We start from the raw sequence: 23191 nt of genomic DNA on the forward strand, positions 1-23191 counted from the left end.
GTGTGTGCTTCTGCCCACGCTGTGGGGAAAGCTACAAGCGACTGTGAGTTGGGGATTTACTGACAGGTTCAAGCTGTAAAGTCAGGATTAAGTACAGCTTTGTGCAAAAGCTACAGGTGTTGCTATTTTCTCCACAATATCACTGTCATTTCAACATCTGCAAAGGGGTCGCAAAACAATTAAAGGCTTTCACATGACTGTTTTAAAAGTATTTATTGTTCTTTGATTTATCATCAGCGACTCACAGTGAGTCACACTGAGCATCCCTGTACATCCAGCCACAGTATCTATTTAAAAAAACACTACGATCACCCGACATTGCCAAAAATAGCTATTATTGTACTTGATCCCGGGTGCGTCCCAAATGCTATTCTGTGAGTACGGATCCTACTGGTAAATGTCACAGTGTGACAGGCACAAAGCCTGGTCACCACAATCATACCCCGAGGGGCTCTGCTGCTGTCACTTCCCCTCAAGTGTGTAGACTACGCAGTAGTTGATAGTAAACAGAAAGATGGCTGGATTTTAGTGGTTTTATGTCTGTAACCCAGTGGGCTGTCAAAAAAAAAAAATATGGATAGAACATTTTCCCCATTGAAGGGTTTTCTGTGTCGAATATAAGTTTTGGGACGGGGGAGGTCGCTTGTGTGCAGATTGAAGGGCGCTGTACTATATAAAATGAGTTAAAATATAAGGTTTATGATGTTATGAAATATGATGGTGTAGGACATGATATGAATAGAGTGCTAATGATGATATTATGCATGCCATATTATGTTTACTTGAAGAAGCTTTATGTAATTATTAAATGTATTGTGATATTGATGAGGTCGGGGTCTGGTTGGGTGAGCGCAGGGATTCCTGGTTCGGTCACAAGATGAAGCCAAAAAGGGAAGGTAATAGAACAGTATATCTTATTGAAAAAGGAAAGGGAGAATGCTTTACATCAACTGAATACTTTTCTGTATTTAAAAAAGATTTGTTTGGAGATTCGATCTTCACACATTCCATTCATCAACCACGCCATCTGACCATGTCTTACAGGCAGGTCAATACACAAAGAGCTTGCCTAAATGTATAAATTATTTTTGTTTACTAACCAACAGTATGTTTTTGTGTGAAAAATCTTGTAGTTAGCTCGCAGAGAGAAAACATTCTCAGGATCTGTCTAAGATAGAGACATAATCTCCTATGAACATTGGTTATATAAAGCCCTCTTGTGGTCAAGAAATAAACCTGCGTGATTCTAAAGACTTTGGTCAAAGTGTATGCCAAACATAGCCAAGTGTAAAACCACTCACAGCGAGTCAAGATGATTGTAGTTTGAATATCATATAAAATGTTGCATTTCTCTGTCTTATTTAACGAGTCAGTTAAATCTCTCACAGCTTTAAGATGATGAATGGGGGATTGTTATCAATATCCTTGCATTTCCTCTGCAATCACAGATAGTTTGTAGATGTGCAGCTTTGAAATAAAGTGTAAAGAGGGGAGCTTGTGTGAGTGTTTTCACCCTTTCCCCCTGGCCTGCAAGCCACCTTTCACCTTTTGCTCTTTGTCTGCACTTTAATTTCACAAAAAATACTTACTGCATTACATACAAATACGATTTGCTGACAGACACGCCTCATTTGTACTTTTGTACTTCACATATTTAATCAAGGCACTTGCATGTATTGCTATGAAGGGAGAAAAATGAACTTACCAGAAAACATAAAGAATGGTAAAAAGCCATGTAAATTAGATATATTACATTGACAATAGTGTAGGTCAGTTACTTTGTCTTACAAAGGCTTTGAGATAAGAATTATCTTATTTCAACACTGATTGTTTATCCTTCATTTGTCTGTTTAAATTGAGCGAACACAGATGATTGAGTAACACATTCACCGTGTAGAGTGGTGAGATTTTCGCTGCACTTGAATGCAGCACATTGCCCTCCATCAACAGCTGGCCAATGAGAATGCAGGATGCTGGGCGCGTGTGTGTTCCTCGTGCGTGGGGGTCGAAGTGAAGACGCGTGAGCCAGGCGACTAGCTTAGACTCCGCTCAGCTAGAGGTAAGACTGCTAAAACAGTTGGTAAACACATATGTTCCTTTAAACAAGCATTTCCGGCCATCTTAGAGCATGAATCAGTAACGCATGGAGGTGTCTCGCTAATATGACAGGCTGCCGTTGTGCTGTCTAAAAGACACTTTGTTCTGACACTTTTATTAACCCGCGAGCCAGCGTTAGCCGATATTAGCTTGTCAATGCAGCTAGCATTAGGCTACTAGCCGCAATTTAGTGCTATTTATGGGCATTTTTCTCTACATAATGGGAAGTCATAGCATTGTTGCCTTTTTCGTTAGCACGCACATTATCATTATTGCCGTGCGCGAATAGTTGATAAAAGGATATTGGAACCTTAAAGTGGTTACCTTCGCACTTGTTGTGTTAGCTAAAGCATTGTTCACAGCACGTTGGTTGTCTCTTGCTTGCTAGCTGGCTAGCGCTGTTTGCTGCTGTCAGATTTGTGGCACCGCCCATACTTGTGAGTTTTTAGTATTGGGTTTGTTAGTATTCTGCCGTAATCGTATATACTCATTTGATCATGATTTATCATTGGTCTCGTGTAGCTGTCACCGTTCCTAATAATCATTTTGTCCATCGTAAAATGAGAGGTGCTAACTTCGGTTGTCACGTCCTAGCCCAGCTGCCATTAGCATGTCAATGCGTCATCGGCCAGCGCTTGCTCAACACCAGTGATGCTGTTGATCAGTTGCAGTTCTCCCAGCCGGTGCACATCGCTTTAATCTGAAGACATTTAGTCTCCGTGTCTATGGCAAGTGAAATAACCTGAGCCTTGACTTGACTTAATTTGTGCACGTTATATTGATAACGTCCCGCATGTAGAAGAAGGTGTTCGCTATCAACAACAATCACGTCACTTTTTGTGACTCATGAGTAGTTCGTTTCTAACTTGATACATTTGAACTGTTTTTATTAGAGGAAGACGCTTCCGCTTGATAATGGACGCCATGAAAGGTAAAGCAAAAGTTATTTAAGTGATCTTTTCCATACTGAATTATATATCAAGTTTTAGAAAAAGTTGATTTATCTTTTTAGACCATTTAGTATACGCTGATATTTGTCAAAGTAACAAAAACTAATTCAAACAATGTGAAACTTGAAATTAAAAAAAAAAAATAGTTTTTCAACATTTATAAGTTTAACAAAAAATAATTTAAACGAAGCATGTTATATATTTTCTATTGTAATTGGTTGTGTAATAGTGAGCGACAGCCTTATGAATTCATTCTTGTCAATAAAAAAAGTTATTTGTAATGATGATTCACCTGCAACTACGATCTTCATTGGCAGGTAAAGGGGAACAAAGGATGCAAAATCCAGGAGGGCAGGTTGACAGACCTGTCGGCCCTCACTTCTTGGAAAGGTCAGTGCAAAGGTTTCATACCAGGTTTGTGTAATTTAAGATCAAATGTCCAAATTCAAAGGCTCTAACAACGTAATATGCTATTGTTCTTAGCTGGTCCCTTATTTAGGATGGCAACAGTACAAAATGCTAACTGATTATGCCTCTAATCTAACGCGGCAAACTGTATAATTGTTTTTAAGAAACTTGATTGATCATTATAGCGGTTATAATGAAACATCTCTATGTAAGCTCTTTGGACACTAAAACATTATTTACACTCCGAGCAGATATATAAACAGGTTTTGGTCAACTGTCAGTTGCATTTGAATGCAATTCCCACGAACAAGTAAAAAATGTCCGTTACATAACCTCATGAGTTGAATATTGTGGTCCCTTACCCAAAGTGGTATTGTGGTGAGGTGTAATCGTAGCCGGGCCGACCGGGGGCTTGTAGGTCACTCTGGTGCTCCCCGCCCGCTGCTGCGAGCGACTGGCACACTGGCATTAACTTCGAAAATGACATTGTTTATCGCAATTTATTTTGGTCCATCGTTTTCTGTATGATTTCAATCCAAATCAATTGTTATGTTTCTCTTCTCTCATAGCATGCTTCCAAAAGTAGTAAAGAGGAGAGTGCACGCCTTGAAAAGGCTACAGGTGCAGTGTGCCAACATAGAGGCTAAGTTCTACGAGGAGGTCCATGAGCTAGAGAGAAAGTATGCTACCCTCTATCAGCCACTGTTTGATAAGGTACATTTATTAAAGCTTTTATTAAATAACAATTGCTTTACTTGACTAACACCAGATATTTTGCATTTTCTGTTCTGATTTTTGGATTGATCAAACAGCTAAAATACAAGTAACAATGCCTGTTTTTTGTTAAGAGGCTAAATATATAATAATACAACTGTTTCCTGCACTAATGGGTGGTTAAGTTTGTTCTCTGGTCGGATCTGAGGTCATCGAGAATGTATCCAGGTGCTAAATTAAAAACTGCAACAACGAGTAGTCATCTGTACTTCTGTCAGTTACGACTATTTCCAGAGCTAGTGACAAGAACTCCGCTGTGTGTGTGATGCTAATATCCCTGAATGCTTCCCCAAAGTGATTAACTTTTTCTTAATGATTGTGTGTCACAGAGAAGAGATTTTGTCACCGGAACAGTGGAACCCACAGAGGAAGAGTGTGAGTGGCACAGTGACAGGGAGGAAGAGGAGGAGCTTGCAGTACGTACAGATTTGGTCTTGTTTGTGTTGAAATCCTGGTCACTTGTGACAAATCTTACTATTTCTGGTTTTTTTTCCCCGACGTAAGTTACGTTGGATCAGAAAACGATTTATTGCAAAGTCTGTCGAGCCTCTGGTGGCGACACTAGCAACCAAAACGAGCTAACATGCTAACGGGTCAATGAATTAATGTGTTTACTTTATAAAGCAATGCCGTTATATACCGGGATACCGTCAGAATGTCTCTTAATACCGTGCTGCCCTACACTCATCCTAAGAAACATAAAACTGCAGTCAAACCAGACACAAAGTAACTTCCATGTTTTCTTTCCTTCAATTTGAGTTGCATTGCGAAGTCTCCAATCTAACTTGCCTCAAGCTTTAGGAACACGGTTTCAAAAGGTTAACTAATTAAGTTGCTTATATTTTGGTGTACATTGAATGTTCCGCTACTTCCTGTAGGAAGAAGTAAAGGAAAAAGCTGCTATTGAGGACGCAAAGAAAGAGGAAGCCGTGCCCAGGGAGGATCCAAAAGGAATCCCAGAGTTTTGGCTCACCATATTCAAGAGTGTGGACATGCTCAGTGACATGCTGCAGGTACATTTCATTTACACTCATGTCAACCTAATTCTCAACGTTTCATACTTCATCTGACTGTTTCTCTACCACCAGGAACACGATGAGCCCATCCTCAAGCACCTGAAAGATATTCAAGTCAAGTTTTCTGAGCCAGGACAACCCATGGTCAGTTTCGTTATGTTAATGACTTAGTATCATTATTTCCTAGTTGATAAATTAGATGAAGTTTAAATCGTCTCTCTCTCTCTCTCTCTCTCTCTCTCTCGGTCTTCCATCTCAGAGTTTCACATTAGAGTTCCATTTTGAGTCCAATGGTTACTTCAACAATGCAGTCCTCACTAAAGTCTACAAAATGAAGTCGGAACCCGATGCCTCGGAGCCTTTCTCCTTCGAAGGGCCAGAGATCATTGACTGTGAAGGGTGAGAGACACACAAACATGATGCTTCAGTTGTGGCTGCTTTGTAAATTATTTCCACCAATCTCTATATTCATCCCTTGACTTGACGTCCCACATATCCGCCTCGTTCTGGCACTGCTTTGATCTTGTTTGGGTCTTCGTTTTCTCTACTGCATCTGACGGAGTTGAACATCTCTCTCTAGCTGTCAGATAGACTGGCACAAAGGGAAGGATGTGACGGTGAAAACTATAAAGAAGAAGCAGAAGCATAAAGGCCGTGGCACGGTCCGCACGGTTACCAAACAGGTCCCCAATGACTCTTTCTTCAACTTCTTTAACCCAGTCAAAGGTGAGAAAACACAGAGAAATAAATCCACACAAGTTGTATTTTAGCAGCAGCTCATTAAACAAAGCTCTGTTAGTTGCGTACACTGGTTCCTTGAACAACCACTGTAACCCACACAAATAAATTGCTTGACAGTCAACATGGCCGTCTTGATCTGCAGCCGGTGTGGCAACATCTCGCGTGTACGATGAGCATGCAAAGCTGAATTAAGCTGAATCCAGCAGCAGGTGGCGGCAGACCCCCAAACCTGTGTGGGACTGCAGGCACTCACTACTGTGAACATGAAGCTGCCCTCACCGGAACCGGTTCTACCATTATTTTCTAGCTTGGAGAGTAGAAGAGCTTTTGGGCTCATCCAGCAGTCTAATTACCTAAATAAACTTAATTGCTCATGTGCCATCATTAACATTGATTGGGTTTATATTTAGTGCAAGGTTAAGAATGAACAAAGACCCTGAAACGATTCAATTCATTTATAAGGTTAATTAATAAGACAGTATTTTCAACAGCAGACAGATTACCAAGGTTGTCAAAACTACATTTTAAGAATAATTGTAATGTTTTGAATGATTAAATCATTCTAATTCGGTAACCTTGCTGCTGTGATTGCCCTCATCGAAGGTGAGGATGGTCAGTCTAGAAATCTTTTTTTTGGATTAACTTCAGATTTCACTCCTGTAAATGACTCATTCTGTCTCAAGGGATGATTAATGTAGACAGAAAAACGCTGAATGCAATCACGGTCCTCTGTCCTGTGTAATCAGAACTTTCACACATGCCTTCTCTGAGAAGTTGACCTGATCCCTCGTTGGCTCAGCAAATGTTTGTCTCACTGGCTCAGTGTGTGTTAGATGGACATAAATGGCTGCTCTTCCACTGTGTTCATGTGTGCACTCCTGCGGTAGGGATATATATTTTACTCTAATGTAAAGCATGGGTTATAATGCAACGTAAGTCGCTTCGGATATAAGCGTCAGCAAAATGACATGTAATGTAATATTTACAAAATATTTTAAGATTATCACAGCCATTTCCTCCATTTCAGTATTGTTGGAACAAGGGGAAAGATGATGTCATCTTTACTCAGTTTGTTGCCATGGTGGTGGAGTGCAGCTGTTTGTTAAGTGACCTTCTGTGCAGGATGTGACCTCACGGTGGGATGTCAATGATGATAACCACAGTTGTTGCCTTTAATGTGCTTTCGGATGTTGATTGAGTCACAAAATCCAGCGACGCCGTATAAAATGACTAAGATCTGCCTCTGAGCGGTCATTTTAAATGAATGTGCTTTTTCCATTTATCCAATTTTTCATCTTTCATCATGGCTTTAATTGCCCTCTATTTGCTTGTAGAGCAGTGTGTTCAGGTGCTTTTACAATGATGATGATGATGATGATGATGATGTCTTTTGCCTTCCAGCTTCACCAGATGGAGAGATGGTAAGTCAATGTGGCTTGTTCTTCATCAAATCACCACCCCATGTTATGTCTTCCATTACCGGGTATCCATCGGATTTATAACTGTTAAAGGGGTATGTGTGTTTTCTAGGATGAAGACTCTGAGTTCACCCTAGCTCAAGACTTTGAGATTGGGCATTTCTTCCGTGAGAGGATAATTCCCAGAGCGGTGCTGTATTTCACAGGAGAGGCTCTGGAAGATGACGAGAGTGTGAGTTTAGCTCCTCAAACACACAGTGACCCGTGAACACCCAAAAAGCTTCTACATGAGATGTTTGCAAACCAGGAACGAGTTGGAGCAAATAACTAAACTTGCGTTTTTTTTTTTTCTTCATGCAGTTTGATGAGGAGGAGCTGGAGGAGGGAGATGAAGAGGTTGGTAATGAAACTATGACTTTTAACAGCTGGGCATCACTCTGCCGGCATATAAATAGCTCCTAAACCACACCTTAATCATACTAATGATATCAGCAGCAGTCCAGGTATATATTTTATGAAAGAGGGTATAATATAAATCTTATTGTAAATCTTGTCTTTGTCTCAGGAGCAAGATGACGAGGATGACGATGACGACGAAGAGTTGGAGCCCAAGGTCATTATATAATCTAATAATCATTTTTACTACTTTTGTGTCGGTGATGGTGGTGCAAATGGAGTAGCTCTTTAAGTGGTTTCCCCTGAAACAAGGCAATGCTGTTAGTTAACGGGAACGTCCGACTACACAATTAAAGTCACTAAGCAGCAAATACTTTCTCGTTTTGTGAGCAATCAACATAACGAAGCATGTAAAAATAAAGCAGAGGAGACTGTTCTCCACGTACTTGAAAGAACGATGGCAATATGCGTCTGTCCGTCATAACGGACACGAGGCCCCCGATTTAGCTACTGCCAACTAGCTGAATTTGTTCTGAGCAGCTCAATAAGAATGTGACGGAGAGCCCAATGTTGAATTATACCACGGCGAGAAAGTGGTAGTGATGCCATTAGTCTGAGCCTTTCGGCATTTTGACAAACAGCCATTGTAAGAAGGAAGGGAGGAAGGAAATAAAGACAATAAAGACTGATACATTGAAACGCGTTTGGCAGGGTGTTTCATGCAGTGTTTCTCTGGCATTCACTTACTTTTTCAGGCTACAAATTCTTATGTCATGACATTCAGTGAGGCCATGCATGTAGTGCTCCATTATGAGATGTCCCAGTCTGATAGCAAGTCTGGCATAATGTAATGCCTGTAAGCAGCTTCATCGCGACTGACGCCAACAACGCTGCTTTGTCCGATTGAGTTTTTCCGCTCGTGGTACCTAATGTCTGCTCAGCAGCTATTACTTTTGCTTCCGTGTGCTCATTCATAGGATTCATCAATGTTTCACTTTCATTTGTGACCGTGACCATTAAACTTGTGAAAATTGTTGTCTCTCCCTCCCCCTGGATTTCCCTCCATTACAGGCATAATCAATCATTCTCACCCAATGCAATTTCTAGGTAAGGGAGCCGTAGGGATGACGTCACACATTATCCATTGGCTCTGGTCTATCGTTCTGCTGCTGCTTTCTCTTTCACTACATCCTGGAGTCTTCCAGTAGTCTCAAGTGTTTAGGTCCCTCAACTCACATCTCTGGTAGACTCACTTTCTCTTCTCCCCGTCCTGTCGTTGCTCTGTACATAGTTACTTCCATCATGTAGTCCTCCTCCTCACCCCCCAGGTTTTTAACATTGTACCCTTTGCTAAACGAGGTGCTTTCGTTCTCTTAACGCCTCCCTTCTTCTTAGCATCACCTAGCTGCTAGTTAATGCCCAGGGGCACAATTAGCTCTTTGCCGTCTTGTTTTCTAATCTGTTCTCTCCGTCTCTTGTGTCCCCGACAGAAAGAACAGCCCCAGCCAGCCGAATGCAAGCAGCAGTAACCGCGGTGATCATGGGAGCCGGTGACCTGCGCTGTGTTAAATCAGTTCTTAGCCAATCAGCAAGTCGTCCTGCCCTTGCAGCCCTCCCCCTTTTTAATGAACTCATCTGAACGCAATAGAACACAAACCCAACTGTTTTTAAAATGTGCATGACTTTTTTCTTTTGTCTTGTGCCCATCTCGCGCCCTGTTTAATTAAATGATCATGTCATCATGGTCTTCTTTGGTAAGGTGGTCAAGAACCTCAGAACATAGGAAACAAATGGGTCCCAAGTTTTCATGGAAACAAATTGGTTACTCAGGGTTTTTTGATGCCAACAAGAGAAGTTTGAGTTTACCAGGAAACTGTTGAACAAGTCTGACTTAATATTTCACTGGGGTAATGTTTCTTTTGTTATGGTGTTTTTTAAGAGACATTAAATGTATCATTTTGAATTTCATTTCCTTCCTTTTTTTAAAAATTGTTCATGTCATTGAACTATTTATTCTGGTTAGCAGTGTGTTTGAGGGGGTGGGGCTCTAAGGCCTGGCTGCAGTAAAAGGATCATTCTCATTGGCGCACATCTTATATTGGCATAGCGGGTCAATAAAACTTGAATATCGCCGAGTCATTTCATTTTTTTGAATTGAAGAATTATTATGCAGTAATACTGATAATTTAAATTAATTTCTGCCCAGGTTTATTGGGTTTACATTTAGACTGAACAACATTGAATAACACCATGTGACGAGCATGTGTTTATACCGCCAAATGTATTCTCTCCCCTGTTTGAGCCGTCACCCCCTGGAATGCTCCTTTGACTGTCTTTGAGAATAATTTGATTGCTTTAAGGAAACCAGACATTTGAAAAACATTACATTTGTTCTCCTGAATATTACCTAAAATATGACCCATAGTTGTTAATAAATGTAATTTAGTCAGTGAGGGACGGGGTGCGCAATTTTGGGGATCAAAAGAAAATTCTGTTGCCAAAATGAAAGAAAAAAAACGCAGCGTTTTTCCTTCAATGGTTTGCCAGTTATTAACAAAGCGTAATCTAATTCAGCATTTACATTTAAAGAATATATAAATATTTCTGTTATTGTCCAATGAGTCAGTAGAATGTTTGTGGAAAACAGATGGAAGAGGTTTGGCAATGTATTTTATATACTGCTCATGGCTTTTGATGAGTTGGGAACGCAGTCCCAGCGGAAACAACCAACCCCATCTCTCTTTTTAAAAAGAATGTAGATCTTGTCGGACAGATCTTTCAGAGCCACGGTTGACATCTTCAAATCTACCACATTTGAAATGTGTGCTAGCAAGGGCCTTAACTGGTTCTTATTCACAATTTGTTACTTGCGCAATATTTCTTTTCAATTTGTACAGAGTTAGTTAAAATATTCTATTAAAGTTGTGCAACATGGAAATGGCTTCTTGTGTCCTTCATCTTAGTGTTTGTGTGTCACCATTTGTTCACAGCAGTAGAGCTGCTGTTTCCAAACTTCTTCTGACCCTTTGCAACAACTTATAAACAAATCATCGGAAAACTGTGTCGCAGGAAATTATTGGTATGATCCTTTTCTTTAGTTTTTATTGATCTCACATTTTCATTTATATACACGAAACTGAAGCAGCATTGCAAAATGTAGCCATCAATAATTGTTACCCGCTCATTTTCCTAATGCCAAGCTGTCAGGTGGTCACCAGGGGAGCTGCTCCATGGTCTTACCGGGCCAGCGCAGCTCTCTCGCTGATGCATTGTGTGCTCGGGGTGAGTGTCCCTGCGTGACACTGTGCACTGAGGAGTGGACTTCACCATAAAGCCCCAGGTGGTGATTTGCACATGATTAGCCGGGGTTGCATATGCAGCCGCCGCGTGCTCTGCTTGCAGCTCAAACGCCGTGGCAACGTAGCAGTATGGTGACATCCAGCAGGAAGGACTCACTTACATTCTTCACAACACCAGGCCGTGCAATCAGAATGTCTGGAATTCCGTCTTGCGGATTGCGAAAGCGTGTACGCTCCTCTGAGAGATCCTTGTGATGCATTGTGGGAGATTATGGCTGAGTGCTCCAAAGCCTCCAGAGGAGGAGGATGGTGACACTGTGTCCTAGCAACCCAAGTGCCGAAAGGACGGCGGACCGTAGCTTTCTTATCCCCCCCCCCGCGTCACTCCATCCGGCAACACCTCTGAACTGTGTGTGTTTTTCGTCTCAATCATCACGGGAAAAGAGGTGACAGTGAAAACAAAAGATTACCACAAGGTCACTGTGAACACGAAGTTATTTGATTATAAAATGTGTTGAGTAGGCTGCCGACGTGATTCAGACCTCCAATGCAGACAAACTGAAATCTACTGACTCTTGTCATTTTGTGGGTTTTGCTTTACTGACAACAACCCACCATTCATACCCAGGCTGCTGTGTGGGGGTTGAGAATTGCCTCACTGTGTAACAAGGAGTCCAATTGTGTCTGAAAACCCAATTTCTGTTCTTTCTGAAACGCAGCCAGCGGGATCTGCAATGAAAGTTGATTCGTGTACATCTTTAGCCCCTAAAAAAGTCAGAGGCCGGATGTTCATTAGACAAGTGTCAAGTCAACTCACTTGGTCGTGTCAAAACACGGAGAAGTACTTTCATTGCAACTTTATTGCAGTTTCGCAGTCATCTCAAGTCAAGCCATGTCGTCTAAAACTAAAAACGTTTGTTGCATTAGAGAACATTAACATGTTAACATCCTCAGATGTTTGATGTTTTGTCAGCCGGGTACGTGTGTGTGTCTGGATGGATGCAGAAAGCCGTCTGGTGGCCCCAAAGGGAGACGATCTGGGAGCTTTTGCACATGACCCGAGTGGAAGAACAAAAGAAAGTCTTTAGACTGCAGCGATCGTCCCTGCATGATGCTACGCGCCCTCCTCTCATCCTCATCCAGCACAAGTGTTTTGGCTGCAGTCTTCTTCTTCTTCCCAGCTGCAGCTGCACCAACTGTCCCGCTCTTGGCTCCAAGGTGCACTTGGCGCAGCCTGCGACGTGTACACGAGCACGGGGGGGGGAGGGGGGAGCGCGTGAACGGGCTCGTCTGTGTGGGGTCTTTTGTACGGTCCTGCTCCCGGTCGGAAGTGGTCCGAGCCAGATTGAGTTCCGCAGAAGGAAGGGGAATAGAGAGGTGCTTCATGCTGCTGACGCCGGGCTCGGGGGTTCACAACTGAATGAGCTGAACCAAAGGGCCCGTTACATCTTCCGCGTGACGAATGCTTCTGAGGGCATTCACACCGGAACTCGCAGCTCTGCACAATCACCTCCGACTAAGGAAAAGCAAACAAGGATGTGACTAACACTTCCGCGTGGGTTTCACAACACCTTCTCCGTCGTCTCAAGGTGAAACGCTTTCAAATCTTCTGTTTGTACCGTTAAAATGTTGTAGGTGGGTGTCAACGGGAGGAAGGGGGGGGGGGGGGGGGGGGAAATGTGGAGAGATTTAGACAGACGTTGGACCAAACCAAATTAAATCCTTATGTATTCATTTTTTGGAGCATGTGTTGACCGTGATGTCGTGTATAGGGCAACTTGAAGGGAACGTGTGCATGTAAACGTATGTAGAATCAAACCTGACCTCGCTTTTGTGTCACTGTTTCTCTAAAACAACACTTTGAGGAGAGACTCGAAGGGGAAAAGTGAGCCAAACGTATGGAATTTCTCTTTACAGGCTGCTTCAATAAAGTGACTCCAACCCGGACTACTTTGATCTTTTATTTGAGTGCTTAACACGAAGAGCTGTAAACAGTCGGCAATAAAACTCTGCTAATCTTATTTGCTCCGCAGCATTATCACCAGTTGCCTTTCTGCCTGGTATGTGTGGGAAACCAAGCGTCACGCCCAACCAACAGCATAGCAGCAGGGCAGCACACCTTGGTCTGGATTTTATGAATCAGAACAATGAATGAACAGGGAACTAGGTGTGGCGCGTTTAACCTGAATCGCCCAACGCAGGCAGGGTCAGAGCCGAACCACGTTACGCAGCCAAGACACTCATACCAAGGATGGTTTGAATATATGTAAACGCGGTATGCTCCGCCATGCTTTGCATACACGTGTTGTATTATTATACCCCCATAATACTGCATTACATGTTTGTGTTCCTGGGGTTAATTCAAAGTAATCTGTAAATGATTCTGGGAACTCGTGATGATTACCTCTAGTTGGACTTCAATCACAACTTCATAAATTGGCAAAATAAGGAATCTATTCCCTCTTGGACTTGGTGTGAATTATGTTCTTCTTCGAGTCCACTTGGTTTCTACTCACGAACCTTTTGAACGTGCGACACCAGAGCACAGGCCTAAAAGAGGTCAGACCATCGAGCCACGGGCCCCGCCGCGACCACGGTTCGGGTTTTCCTTTTCAGTGAAAAGACTTGAGGCTTATCGCGTGATAAGCCGCATACCTGCCATTCTTTCGCAGAGTCTAATTGGCGAGTGCGAGGTGCTGGACTCCTGGATTACATCTCGTCAGTCGCACCACAGTGACGCCACGCAGCTCGCGCGCGCGTCTGTTGAGGAAGGAGACCGGCTTTGTGGTTTACACACCTGTGTGATGAGGTATGTGTTAATGACTGTGGGAGACAGCGATCCAACACAATGCCTCCTCTGCACAGCATTCTAGAAACACATAGCGAGCTATTAAGGCCAGCGAAGGAATGTAAATGAATACATTTCCCGGTGTGCACTATGCATAAGTCAAATGACTCCTCTCTGCATTGCCCTCATGCAGAGGGTGTGTTTAGTAGCGCTGTGCCCACCGACGGCATCGCCATGGAAGCGCAGCAGACGGGGCCTCTGGTACCCTCTTAGTTTAGCATTATTAGCCCTGTGGCTACTTTTGCTCTTGTTGGGACTGTTGGCGCACATAGCACCGTTAGCACCGTTAGCGCCGGCTACAGTCGTGGCCATTTTGAGAGACGTTGAGTCGATGTAATCGCATGACGTATTTTTTGTGGAGATGTATTTTTTACACCAAGCTGACGGCTGCGGTTATGTTTTACTTTGCAGAGGACCGATCGTATTCATTTGACGATTGATCCATACCTTCCATCCTACCATTTAGTCTTCATACATTCTTCTATTGCTGCTTGGTTTTAAGTTAAAGGATATTTAACAGTCTTTCAATTCCTACATTACACTCCGGGTGTACTGTTAGCTTTTTTCAATTTGAGCCCTTCTTTAATGACAATCGTACAGTGTCCAGTTCTGTTCATCAGATGGACTTCATTGTTCTACAAATGTTTAGTCTTCAAGAACTGTGTTTGACTGAGAGCTGCCTTCACAGGCCATTTGTTCTTTTTCCCACGCTGCTGAATGCCGGTGTGGCCACACACACACACACACACACACACACACACACACACACACACACACACACACACCTACACACACACACACACACCCACACACACACACACGGGGCTTATCGGAACAATGCCTCAAATAACTCCAGAGTCTCATCCTAAGGGCATGTCACCAAAGAGCAGGAGAGGATGTGTGTGTTGGTGTGTGCGAGAGTGCGTGTGAGAGAGAGAGAGAGAGACAGGCCGAAGTCATAAATGTGTCACAGTACGCAGCTGTTACCTGCGAGCTCTGCTGTGCTTGTCAGCGGCTCATCACAGCCAGCTCATCCATACTGCTCCCCATTGTTGAGCTGACTATGTATAGTCCACGGTTTGAGGCCGTTTCATGATGGACATAGATGTAAAGTGCACGCAAACACAAAATAACAAGGTTCATTTAATTGTGTACAAAAGTTGGGACAATTTGTTCTCAATGACTAAAACTAAAACTTTTGACTTATACTTTAGGAATAATTATTATGCAATCCTTTTGGCTTATTCTCTTGTTTTTGAATGAGATTTCAAAATCAAATGCATATTTAAAGAGGTTGTATTTAACCTTCTGAACATTCATGTTGCAGCAAACATATTTTTATCTGTTAGGAAACAGGATTAATATCTAGTAAGAATGGTTTCATATGCAAACCTAACAAATAAATAATCCTTGCTTAAATCGCTTTGGATTAAAGCCTCAGCTAAATTACATATAATGAAATGTTTAGAGTCATTTCAATGCTTCAAAACTTGGATAATGCAGTTTGTAGAGTAACAATCTCAAAGATCTCTGTTTTGTTAACTTTGGTGGCTGTTGTGGCAATACTTGGTAATTGCAGGTGAGATTTAAGATCTCCAAAATGAGGAAAACATTTGTTTGAATAGGCTAGTAATTAAGAATAAATAAAATCCTTAAATATCTACATACTGTTCAAACATACAGGGACTTGTTTTCAGTGACTGTAACAATATATATTCGTGCATTAGAGCTCTTCTGTCATGTCTTGTGTGATTTATATTATATCTTGCATGAATAGAATATATATTAAACTCAATTATTTCCAGTCTTAACACGCGACTTGCAGCACGTTTCACACAAAGGACTTAAGTTGGTGTTTCAGGTGTTGTGTGACTCACAGCGTCATGCCCCAACATGACTACCAAACTTTGGGCCCTTCTGGTCTTTTCACCTGCTGTCTTGTCACACCCGTGGGGCTAAAAACAACTGCACACTGAGGTAAACAAGATTAAAAGAACGACGGAAATCAACTTGTTTTGTGATCCATGTGCTATGGAACTCTGTATTGTATCCGTTCCTAGTATAATCAAAACCCACCTTATCGTACTTCCTGTCTGTCTGTGTGTGTGTGTGTCTCTGGGGGTTTTGTTTGGTCTAAGCCGAGAGACAGTGGGAACTGGAGGACACTGATTTTACCACGAGTTTGCCACACTACACCTCCGGAGATCCGTGGCTCAATCGGACTCCCCTCAGATCGGGTTGTACTTTCTCAAAAGCTGGAAAAACAAGGAAAGCAGTGATACGTTGAAGTTCTGTTGGAGTTGCACAGATATCTTGTTAAAGGAATATGATGTTGGCCATCACTGCTTCATCAGACTCTGGACAGTTTGTCTAATTTCCATATTTTCTGTTTTTCTCCATCTTGTGCAAACGCCACTGTTGCGTATATCTCCAACCCTCTTTATAGGGAAAATAAATGATGATCTGATTATATAGACGGAAGATAGTCATCCACATGTGGACACAGTCTGCACACACACACACACCTAGCCCTCCTTTGGCAAGCAAACTCCTCTGAAATAAGGCTCTGCACACACGCTGAGTCACTGCCTGGGCTTGTCTGAAAGTCTCCACCGCAAACAAAAACCTATATATGAACACATCCCAGAATCACACACACACACACACACACACACACACACACACACACACACACACACGTACTGCCAAACAACAAAGAGAAAAGCCCCTAAAACAAAGCGGTAGTGAAGTGCACCTCTTCACCTGTCACGGTTTGGGTCCTCTTCCTGTCTTATTTTGTAGTTTTCTTGTGTCTCGTGTCTCTGGGTTAGCTTCACTTCCTGTCCTGTCATGTGATTGCCTGATTGCTTCCACCTGTGTCCAATCACCTGCACCTCCCTTGTGTATTTAAGCCCTCCCTTGTCGTGTCATTGTCTTTTGTCACTCATCGTTGGTGCACGTTCCTGTGGATTTGTTGGGTGAATAAAGAGCACCTTCTGAAAAACTTTCAATCCTGCGTTTGAGTCCTGCCTCCTTTCGACCTGCACCAGCACTCCAACCTGACATCACCAAACAGAAGCAGTGGTGCCGTTTGACGCAGAACACACGTATGGTTTCCTTTTCTTTGAAATCAGTAAAGCGCCACATCCCTCCAGCGCCAGCAGACAGCTCGCCGTGCTTTTAGAAGTGATTCACCGCGGTCACGCCTTTCTCTCCAACCAGCGTGGGCACAAAGTGGTTCAAACCCAATATAGGATCACCTGGATGTTTGCATAATTACTTGATCAGGCTTGAGGCTCAGCATGGAGAGGGGGATATAATGTCACCTTATGTGATGACCCACTTTCCTCCTCATCTCCTTCTTTAAACACATTATACAAGTTACAGAATATTCTGGAATCAACAAGGTTTTTGTCAGTAATGGATATATATTAGGGCTGGGACTTTAGCGCGTTAATTACGATTAATTACAATGTGAATTAAGATTAATTAATTACACAAAAAATAACACATTAAACATTTTTTACGCATTTTTACACTTATTTTTTGCACCGCGGAACGTTTCTCACTGGATGAGTTTCGGAGGACCGATTATACTGCAGCACCAACTAGCGTTCATGACTTCAGACAACAAACCACAGTGAACATGAACAAAGAAGCTGACGAGGCCGTGTCGGGTGGCCCCGTGAATGGGACATTTTATTATAATAAACACACGGATGGAAGCGTCGATAAGAGCGTGGTTGTGTGCAAGCTGTGCAACAAGGAATTCACATCGAGCCTCAAGTATCACCTCAACGCAAAACAATTAGCAGCCAGCGTGGACGTTACAAGGACCCACACCCAACCCACACTGCACCAGATGACTGGTTTAAGGACCAGGGTAACTAAGTCCACGTCTGAAAAAATAACCAATGTTCTGAATGTACTTGAAAGTATTGGTCTACTTAAAAAAACATAGTTTACAGAAGGTCTACTTACGTAACGGCTACCTGAATTTCTGAAAGTACTATATTTCTAAATATGCTATTTCTACACTTGTCTGCTGGAATTGGTTGAACAAAAATAAAAATCCATGTGAAAAAAATTACTTCTCACTGTTCTCAGGTTAAATATTTATGCAATTAAAATGCGATTCATTTTGATTAATTTCCCATGACATGACTGGAATGATCTTAGATGGAGCAACCTACACGTCCCTGTCACTAATGCCAAATGCCCCAAATTTCTGTACTTTAAACCTTATCTGGGTTCAACCCTCAAGGGACATGGTGGCTCTTCCTAAATCCTTTTTTAGTTTTGGGTAACTGACATTTATAAAAAAATCATAATGGGATATTGCCCCAGAGATGGATTGGTGCATCTTGGAGGATCAACCATGCTATTCATCCTTCCTGCATTGGTAAAGGCACAAGTGAGTTGAATTTGAATGTAACAGAGAATTGGAGGGTGGATGCACTAAAAAGGGGAAACAAATCTACACCCTGTGCCAGACTGTCAGTTTAAGGTTGTCCACAGGATGCCCTGAAGTAGACAAACATGTGATTGTCTTGAAAAATGCCCTCAGAGGCTGTAATAAGTTTCATGTCAGTGTGACCACTGAATGAGACACATCTGCTCATCTTTACTGACTCATCCGGCCTTCTCTCCCGTCAAAAAGGTGGAACCCTATAGGCTACGTAGTATGGCTAATAAGTGCTAAAAGCTAAAGCAATTAACATGCAATCATCATCATTCAAAAGATTCTTCATCATTCTTGACAATGCCATCATAACTCAAGTGAACGCGCCTTGTGTTTCTGCATAACCCCTAGGGTTCACTTCTCTGAAACAACCAGTGGGGACAATGCCCCCACTACTACCTCCGCGGTAGTGTGCTCAAGACTTGGCAGGAGCGGTATTTGAACCCACTGGCGGTGCGCACAGAGGCTTCTGGGCTCTAGCTTGCACCCCTACACTACCAGTCCTGGTCACATTTTGCAAACTTTGATTCTCCTATTTAACCTTGAGCGTGTGAGTTAAACCTCAAAAATCTTTTTAAATGCTTTTTCCTCATCTAGGCTTGAACCCACAACCTTCAAATGCAGTGCAGGGGCTTATGTCAGCAGCTCTCGCGGAGGCCAGCCGTGGATAGCTGGCATTCACTGACAGCCAATCAAATTGCAGCTTTATTTTCACAGAAGACCGTGGTTCGATTCCCGGACGGGGAGAAATCTTAATTTATTTTCATTCATTTGCTTTACAACAGAGTGTACACATGAACTGTTTTGTACTTTTTTGTTTGTTTGAAGAAAAATAAGCCTTGTTATCATTGGCCATTTGTGGATACCTGGCACTCACTGACAGCCAATAAATGTGCATCACTGTTGCCACTGTCTAAGGTGCTGAAACACCTTGTCCAAGGCGCTTTAAAGCTATTGTTATTGTGCTTGTTTCAGCACCTTGCACTGAATTGTTCTCCTGGACTCTGGGGCAAAGAGACACATGAATGATGAAGAGCTTTTTTACAAATAAATTAATGTTTACCTCACTTTGCTGTCTGCTGGTTATCACTATTTTAGTGGAAAGAGTTTGTCCTTTCGCCCTCTCTACACACACCTGGCTGTACTCAGGTGATGTCTCAATATAGTTAACGTACCCCTGACATAATCGTTTGCATCATCATGACAATCATTTTAGCTATTTATCAACATGTAAACAGTATTTCATTATGATCAGCATAATTTGATGGGTGGTACAATGATTACAATTCACTCACAGGATGTAATGAAGCTAAAGTTCAAAACCAGTGTAATGGCTTCAAAACTCATTGATGACATGTAGACAGCGTGAATTAGATGTATTTATTAAACACAACAGGGACATTCCATGTTGACTACAGAGTATTGTAAGTCCTGTCTCTTTCAGCATGTCCTTCTGCTCACTGTGTTTATAAAGCAGGAAGTGGAAAGCTGCTCCATCGCTTGTCTCCTTCCTGTCTACAAAGGTCCAGTTGGTGAGGACAGCAGGGGCAGAGACGGACAACGTGGCATCTATAAAAACAGAAGACAGAGTACGATAAGTCCTTCTGACCTACAGAATCATACACTTCTGTGGGTAAACATATAATTTAATGTAATAGGACGTGACCTACAAGTTAGTTACTTCTAGTTAATGCTGAATTGTTGGAAAAACTTAAATAATGATTTGTCTTTGTTGTCTAAGTAATATTGACTTAGACAACAGAGAGACTAACGTGTCTCTCTCACAGAGACACGTTGTGTTCATGGTCTGCTGATAGTCAAGATGTTTGTGTGTCAATGTCCAGATGATCTAGAGTGAACTTGTGAGGTAAATGTGTGTCCTAAGGTGAACAGCATGATGGCATACATTTAAGGATTATTACCATCACTCTGTGTTTCCTAAGGCCTTTTTAATCTGAAGTTTTAATGTTTATCTTCCAGCTACATATTCCAGTCCTTGGGAAGAAGACCTTTGAGTAGCATCAATGCACCGCTTGTTTGTGTCTCCCGCTTGCAAGTATTATTCAATAAATGTGCTGTTTAATTGATTTACACTGGTGTCTTTCACAATTATTACTATTGATAGTAAGTTGACGCAAGAAGGTAACTTTACATCTTCACTTTACTGCAGCTGTACACTAGAATGCTCCCTAGATTTAGTCAGAAAACAGTGCACTGGTTTCTAATTGACAACAAGGAAACCACTTTGAAGACTTTGATGAACACTATTTGTGAATATTCTTAGGATGCAGGTATAGAATACACAGTTTACAGCAAACTGGCGGAACTGTAAGTGATTGAGTATCTTCATGTGGTAGAAACAAAGAATTAAAAGAGAGCAAAAGTTTACTCACAGCTCTGCACTTGATGCTTTGAAGGAAAGATGGTCAACATGGGCCTCCCCAGCTCCTCCTCTTCATCCTTCACTGTAATGTAAACATACAACAATGAACATGTCATTAAATGAACATCTGAAGTGCAAACAAGATGATGTGCATCTCCTTCTGTGTATGGAGGAGCCAGCTTCTTCTGGAGATACACCTGGAGCTTGTGCATCTTCGTACCTGGAGGACAGCTGTTCTTCAGGATGAAGGGTGCAGAGCCGTCATCCCTGCTGTCCCAGATTAATCTGTCACGATGAAGAGCATGACATGTTAATAAGTGTATTGAAGTGTGAAGTAAAGTTCACCTTCTGACCATTAAACTATGTAATAAACAACATAACCATGTTTGCCTGTCTGTTCTCTCATTTCCACACTGATGCAGATATTGTACTACAGTAAGAATATCTATCAACACCACAACCTGCTGTAAATACTGTATTTATAAGTAGAAATCCTTCATTCAAGTAACTTGTTACTTAATCAAAGTCTACAGACAAAAAAGTGAGCATCAAAATAAACCATGAGGATTAAAAACAAAAGTAGCCGCGATGCAATATATATCATACATTATCCTAATCATTGAGGCATTAATGTGCTTACATTTGAATGACTTTAATAAGATCCTCATTTATTAGTTGAGTAATGTTACATCTGTGATATGCAACTAGTAAACAATGCAGCCAAACACAACTAACAGGTGACGTGACACTAACATAAATGCATTTATTGGACGTAACACTTGTATAAAGTACAGTATTTATGGCTAAAGACGTTTTAAAGTTGACTGTTCTAAATACGTTTACAGTATATAATGTTTAAATTGTATAAGCTGAACATCTGGTGAGAATCTATATTAAATAACATACAGCAGCAAACGCTGCGCATTTATCTGAATAATTATTACACATTACATTTAATGTACTTACAGTTCAGCGTGACTTCCACACAGCGCGAGGTCCGGTAAAGGTGCGCCGTCTCTTCCGTGCTCTTTCCCGGCTAGACTGACGGAGAATGTCCGGAGATACTCTTTACATCCGGGTAATCGCTCGGCCCGCACCACAGCGCCACAGATGGCCAAAGATATATTACATCCGTAGTGGTTTAGCACTACCATAGAGAATGAATGGGATTTGGTTTAGGGATTTTTAGCTAAAGAATTCACGGGCGCCGCGCGAGTCGCTACTTCACCACACACCAACCAACTCTTTGTTTGTTGTATTTAACCTTGAGATTGCTACTCAAACCTGAAGTAAAGCCAAAGGCTCAAACCCAAGACTGGGCTTGAACCCACAACTTTCAAGTGCAGTGCAGGCTTGTGGCAGCTGCTCTTCCGCTGTGCTACTTCACCACACACTAACCAACACTTTGTTTGTTGTATTTAACCTTGAGATTGCTACTCAAACCTGAAGTAAAGCCAAAGGCTCAAACCCAAGGCTGGGCTTGAACTCACAACCTACAGGGTAAGAACAGTAGCTCCTCAGCTCTTGTGCTGCACTACCTCACCATGCACAAATAAAATTTGTGTTTCTCGTATTCAACCTTGAGCATGTGAGTTAAACTTTAAAACTCTTTTAAAAGCTATTTCCACATCTGGGCTTGAACCCACAACCTTCAAGTGCAGTACAGGCAAGCTTGTGGCAGCAGCTCTTCCGCTGTGCTACTTCACCACACACTGACCAACCCTTTGTTTGTTGTATTTAACCTTGAGATTGCTACTCAAACTTGAAGTAAAGCCAAAGGCTCAAACCCAAGAGTGGGCTTGAACCCACAGGGTAAGGACAGTAGCTCCTCAGCTCTTGTGCTGCACTACCTCACCATGCACAAATTAAGTTTTTGTTTCTCGTATTTAACCTTGAGACTGCTACTGAAACCTCAAAACTCTTTCAAAGCAGAAGTGATGTCTGCATGAAGGGGCATGAACCCACAACCTCAGACAGCAGGTTGGAGCCTGCAGCCCTTCAGTTGTTCCCTTGTGCTATTCAAGCACATGCCTCATTGTGTCCGTTTCTCATATTAGACCTTGGGATTGTTTACTAAACCTCAAAACTGTGTTTCTTTTGACTTGAAATTGTGAGTTGTGTTAGAGTTTAGTCAACTCATTATATTATGTTTTATTAAAACACAATCTGCATCAGCACTGTTTAAGAGTTCAAAGACATGATTGATTCTGTTAATAAATGTTCCTTTTTTTAGAAACCTTGTTTTTCTCAATAATGAAAGTAGGAAAATGACACAAAGCTTAGAATCCAATTGGGTCCTGATGCTCATATTTAATATCTGATCATTGAGTAGCTTTTCACTGAGCTCTTGTGCAGATTTAACTATTCCACAAGGAATAACAGCAGGTCGGTGTCTAAAT

The 23191-nt window shown here is 42.0% G+C and overlaps 1 protein-coding gene across 5 annotated transcripts; it reads left to right on the forward strand.

Annotated features, from left to right (window-relative positions):
• Positions 1-1927: 1927 nt before the first annotated feature.
• nap1l4a (nucleosome assembly protein 1-like 4a) lies at positions 1928-10738 on the forward strand. Of its 5 annotated transcripts, none has more exons than XM_062562913.1 (14): positions 1928-2059; positions 2991-3028; positions 3365-3461; positions 4025-4169; positions 4559-4645; positions 5108-5242; positions 5318-5389; positions 5505-5644; positions 5826-5971; positions 7388-7407; positions 7517-7636; positions 7765-7800; positions 7970-8017; positions 8872-8907. In XM_062562913.1, exons 2-14 carry the CDS (start codon positions 3013-3015, stop codon positions 8875-8877), a joined length of 1068 nt encoding a protein of 355 aa, XP_062418897.1. In that variant the 5' UTR covers positions 1928-2059; positions 2991-3012; the 3' UTR covers positions 8878-8907. The 5 variants fall into 5 exon arrangements, with proteins under 5 accessions (XP_062418897.1, XP_062418895.1, XP_037307402.2 ...); XM_062562911.1 differs by lacking the exon at positions 8872-8907 and adding an exon at positions 9291-10738 and having other exon boundaries at positions 1929-2059; XM_037451505.2 differs by lacking the exon at positions 8872-8907 and adding an exon at positions 9291-10738 and having other exon boundaries at positions 1931-2059; positions 3365-3437.
• Positions 10739-23191: the final 12453 nt, after the last annotated feature.

Source organism: Pungitius pungitius, chromosome 6 (genome assembly GCF_949316345.1).
Source record: "Pungitius pungitius chromosome 6, fPunPun2.1, whole genome shotgun sequence".
Classification (NCBI taxonomy): Eukaryota; Metazoa; Chordata; class Actinopteri; order Perciformes; family Gasterosteidae; genus Pungitius; species Pungitius pungitius.

Coding starts and splice junctions, on each gene's coding strand:
- nap1l4a (XM_062562911.1), top strand. Junction 3,462..4,024: donor GTGCAAAGGTTTCATACCAG/GTTTGTGTAATT, acceptor CTTCTCTCATAG/CATGCTTCCAAAAGTAGTAA. Junction 4,646..5,107: donor AGGAAGAGGAGGAGCTTGCA/GTACGTACAGAT, acceptor TACTTCCTGTAG/GAAGAAGTAAAGGAAAAAGC.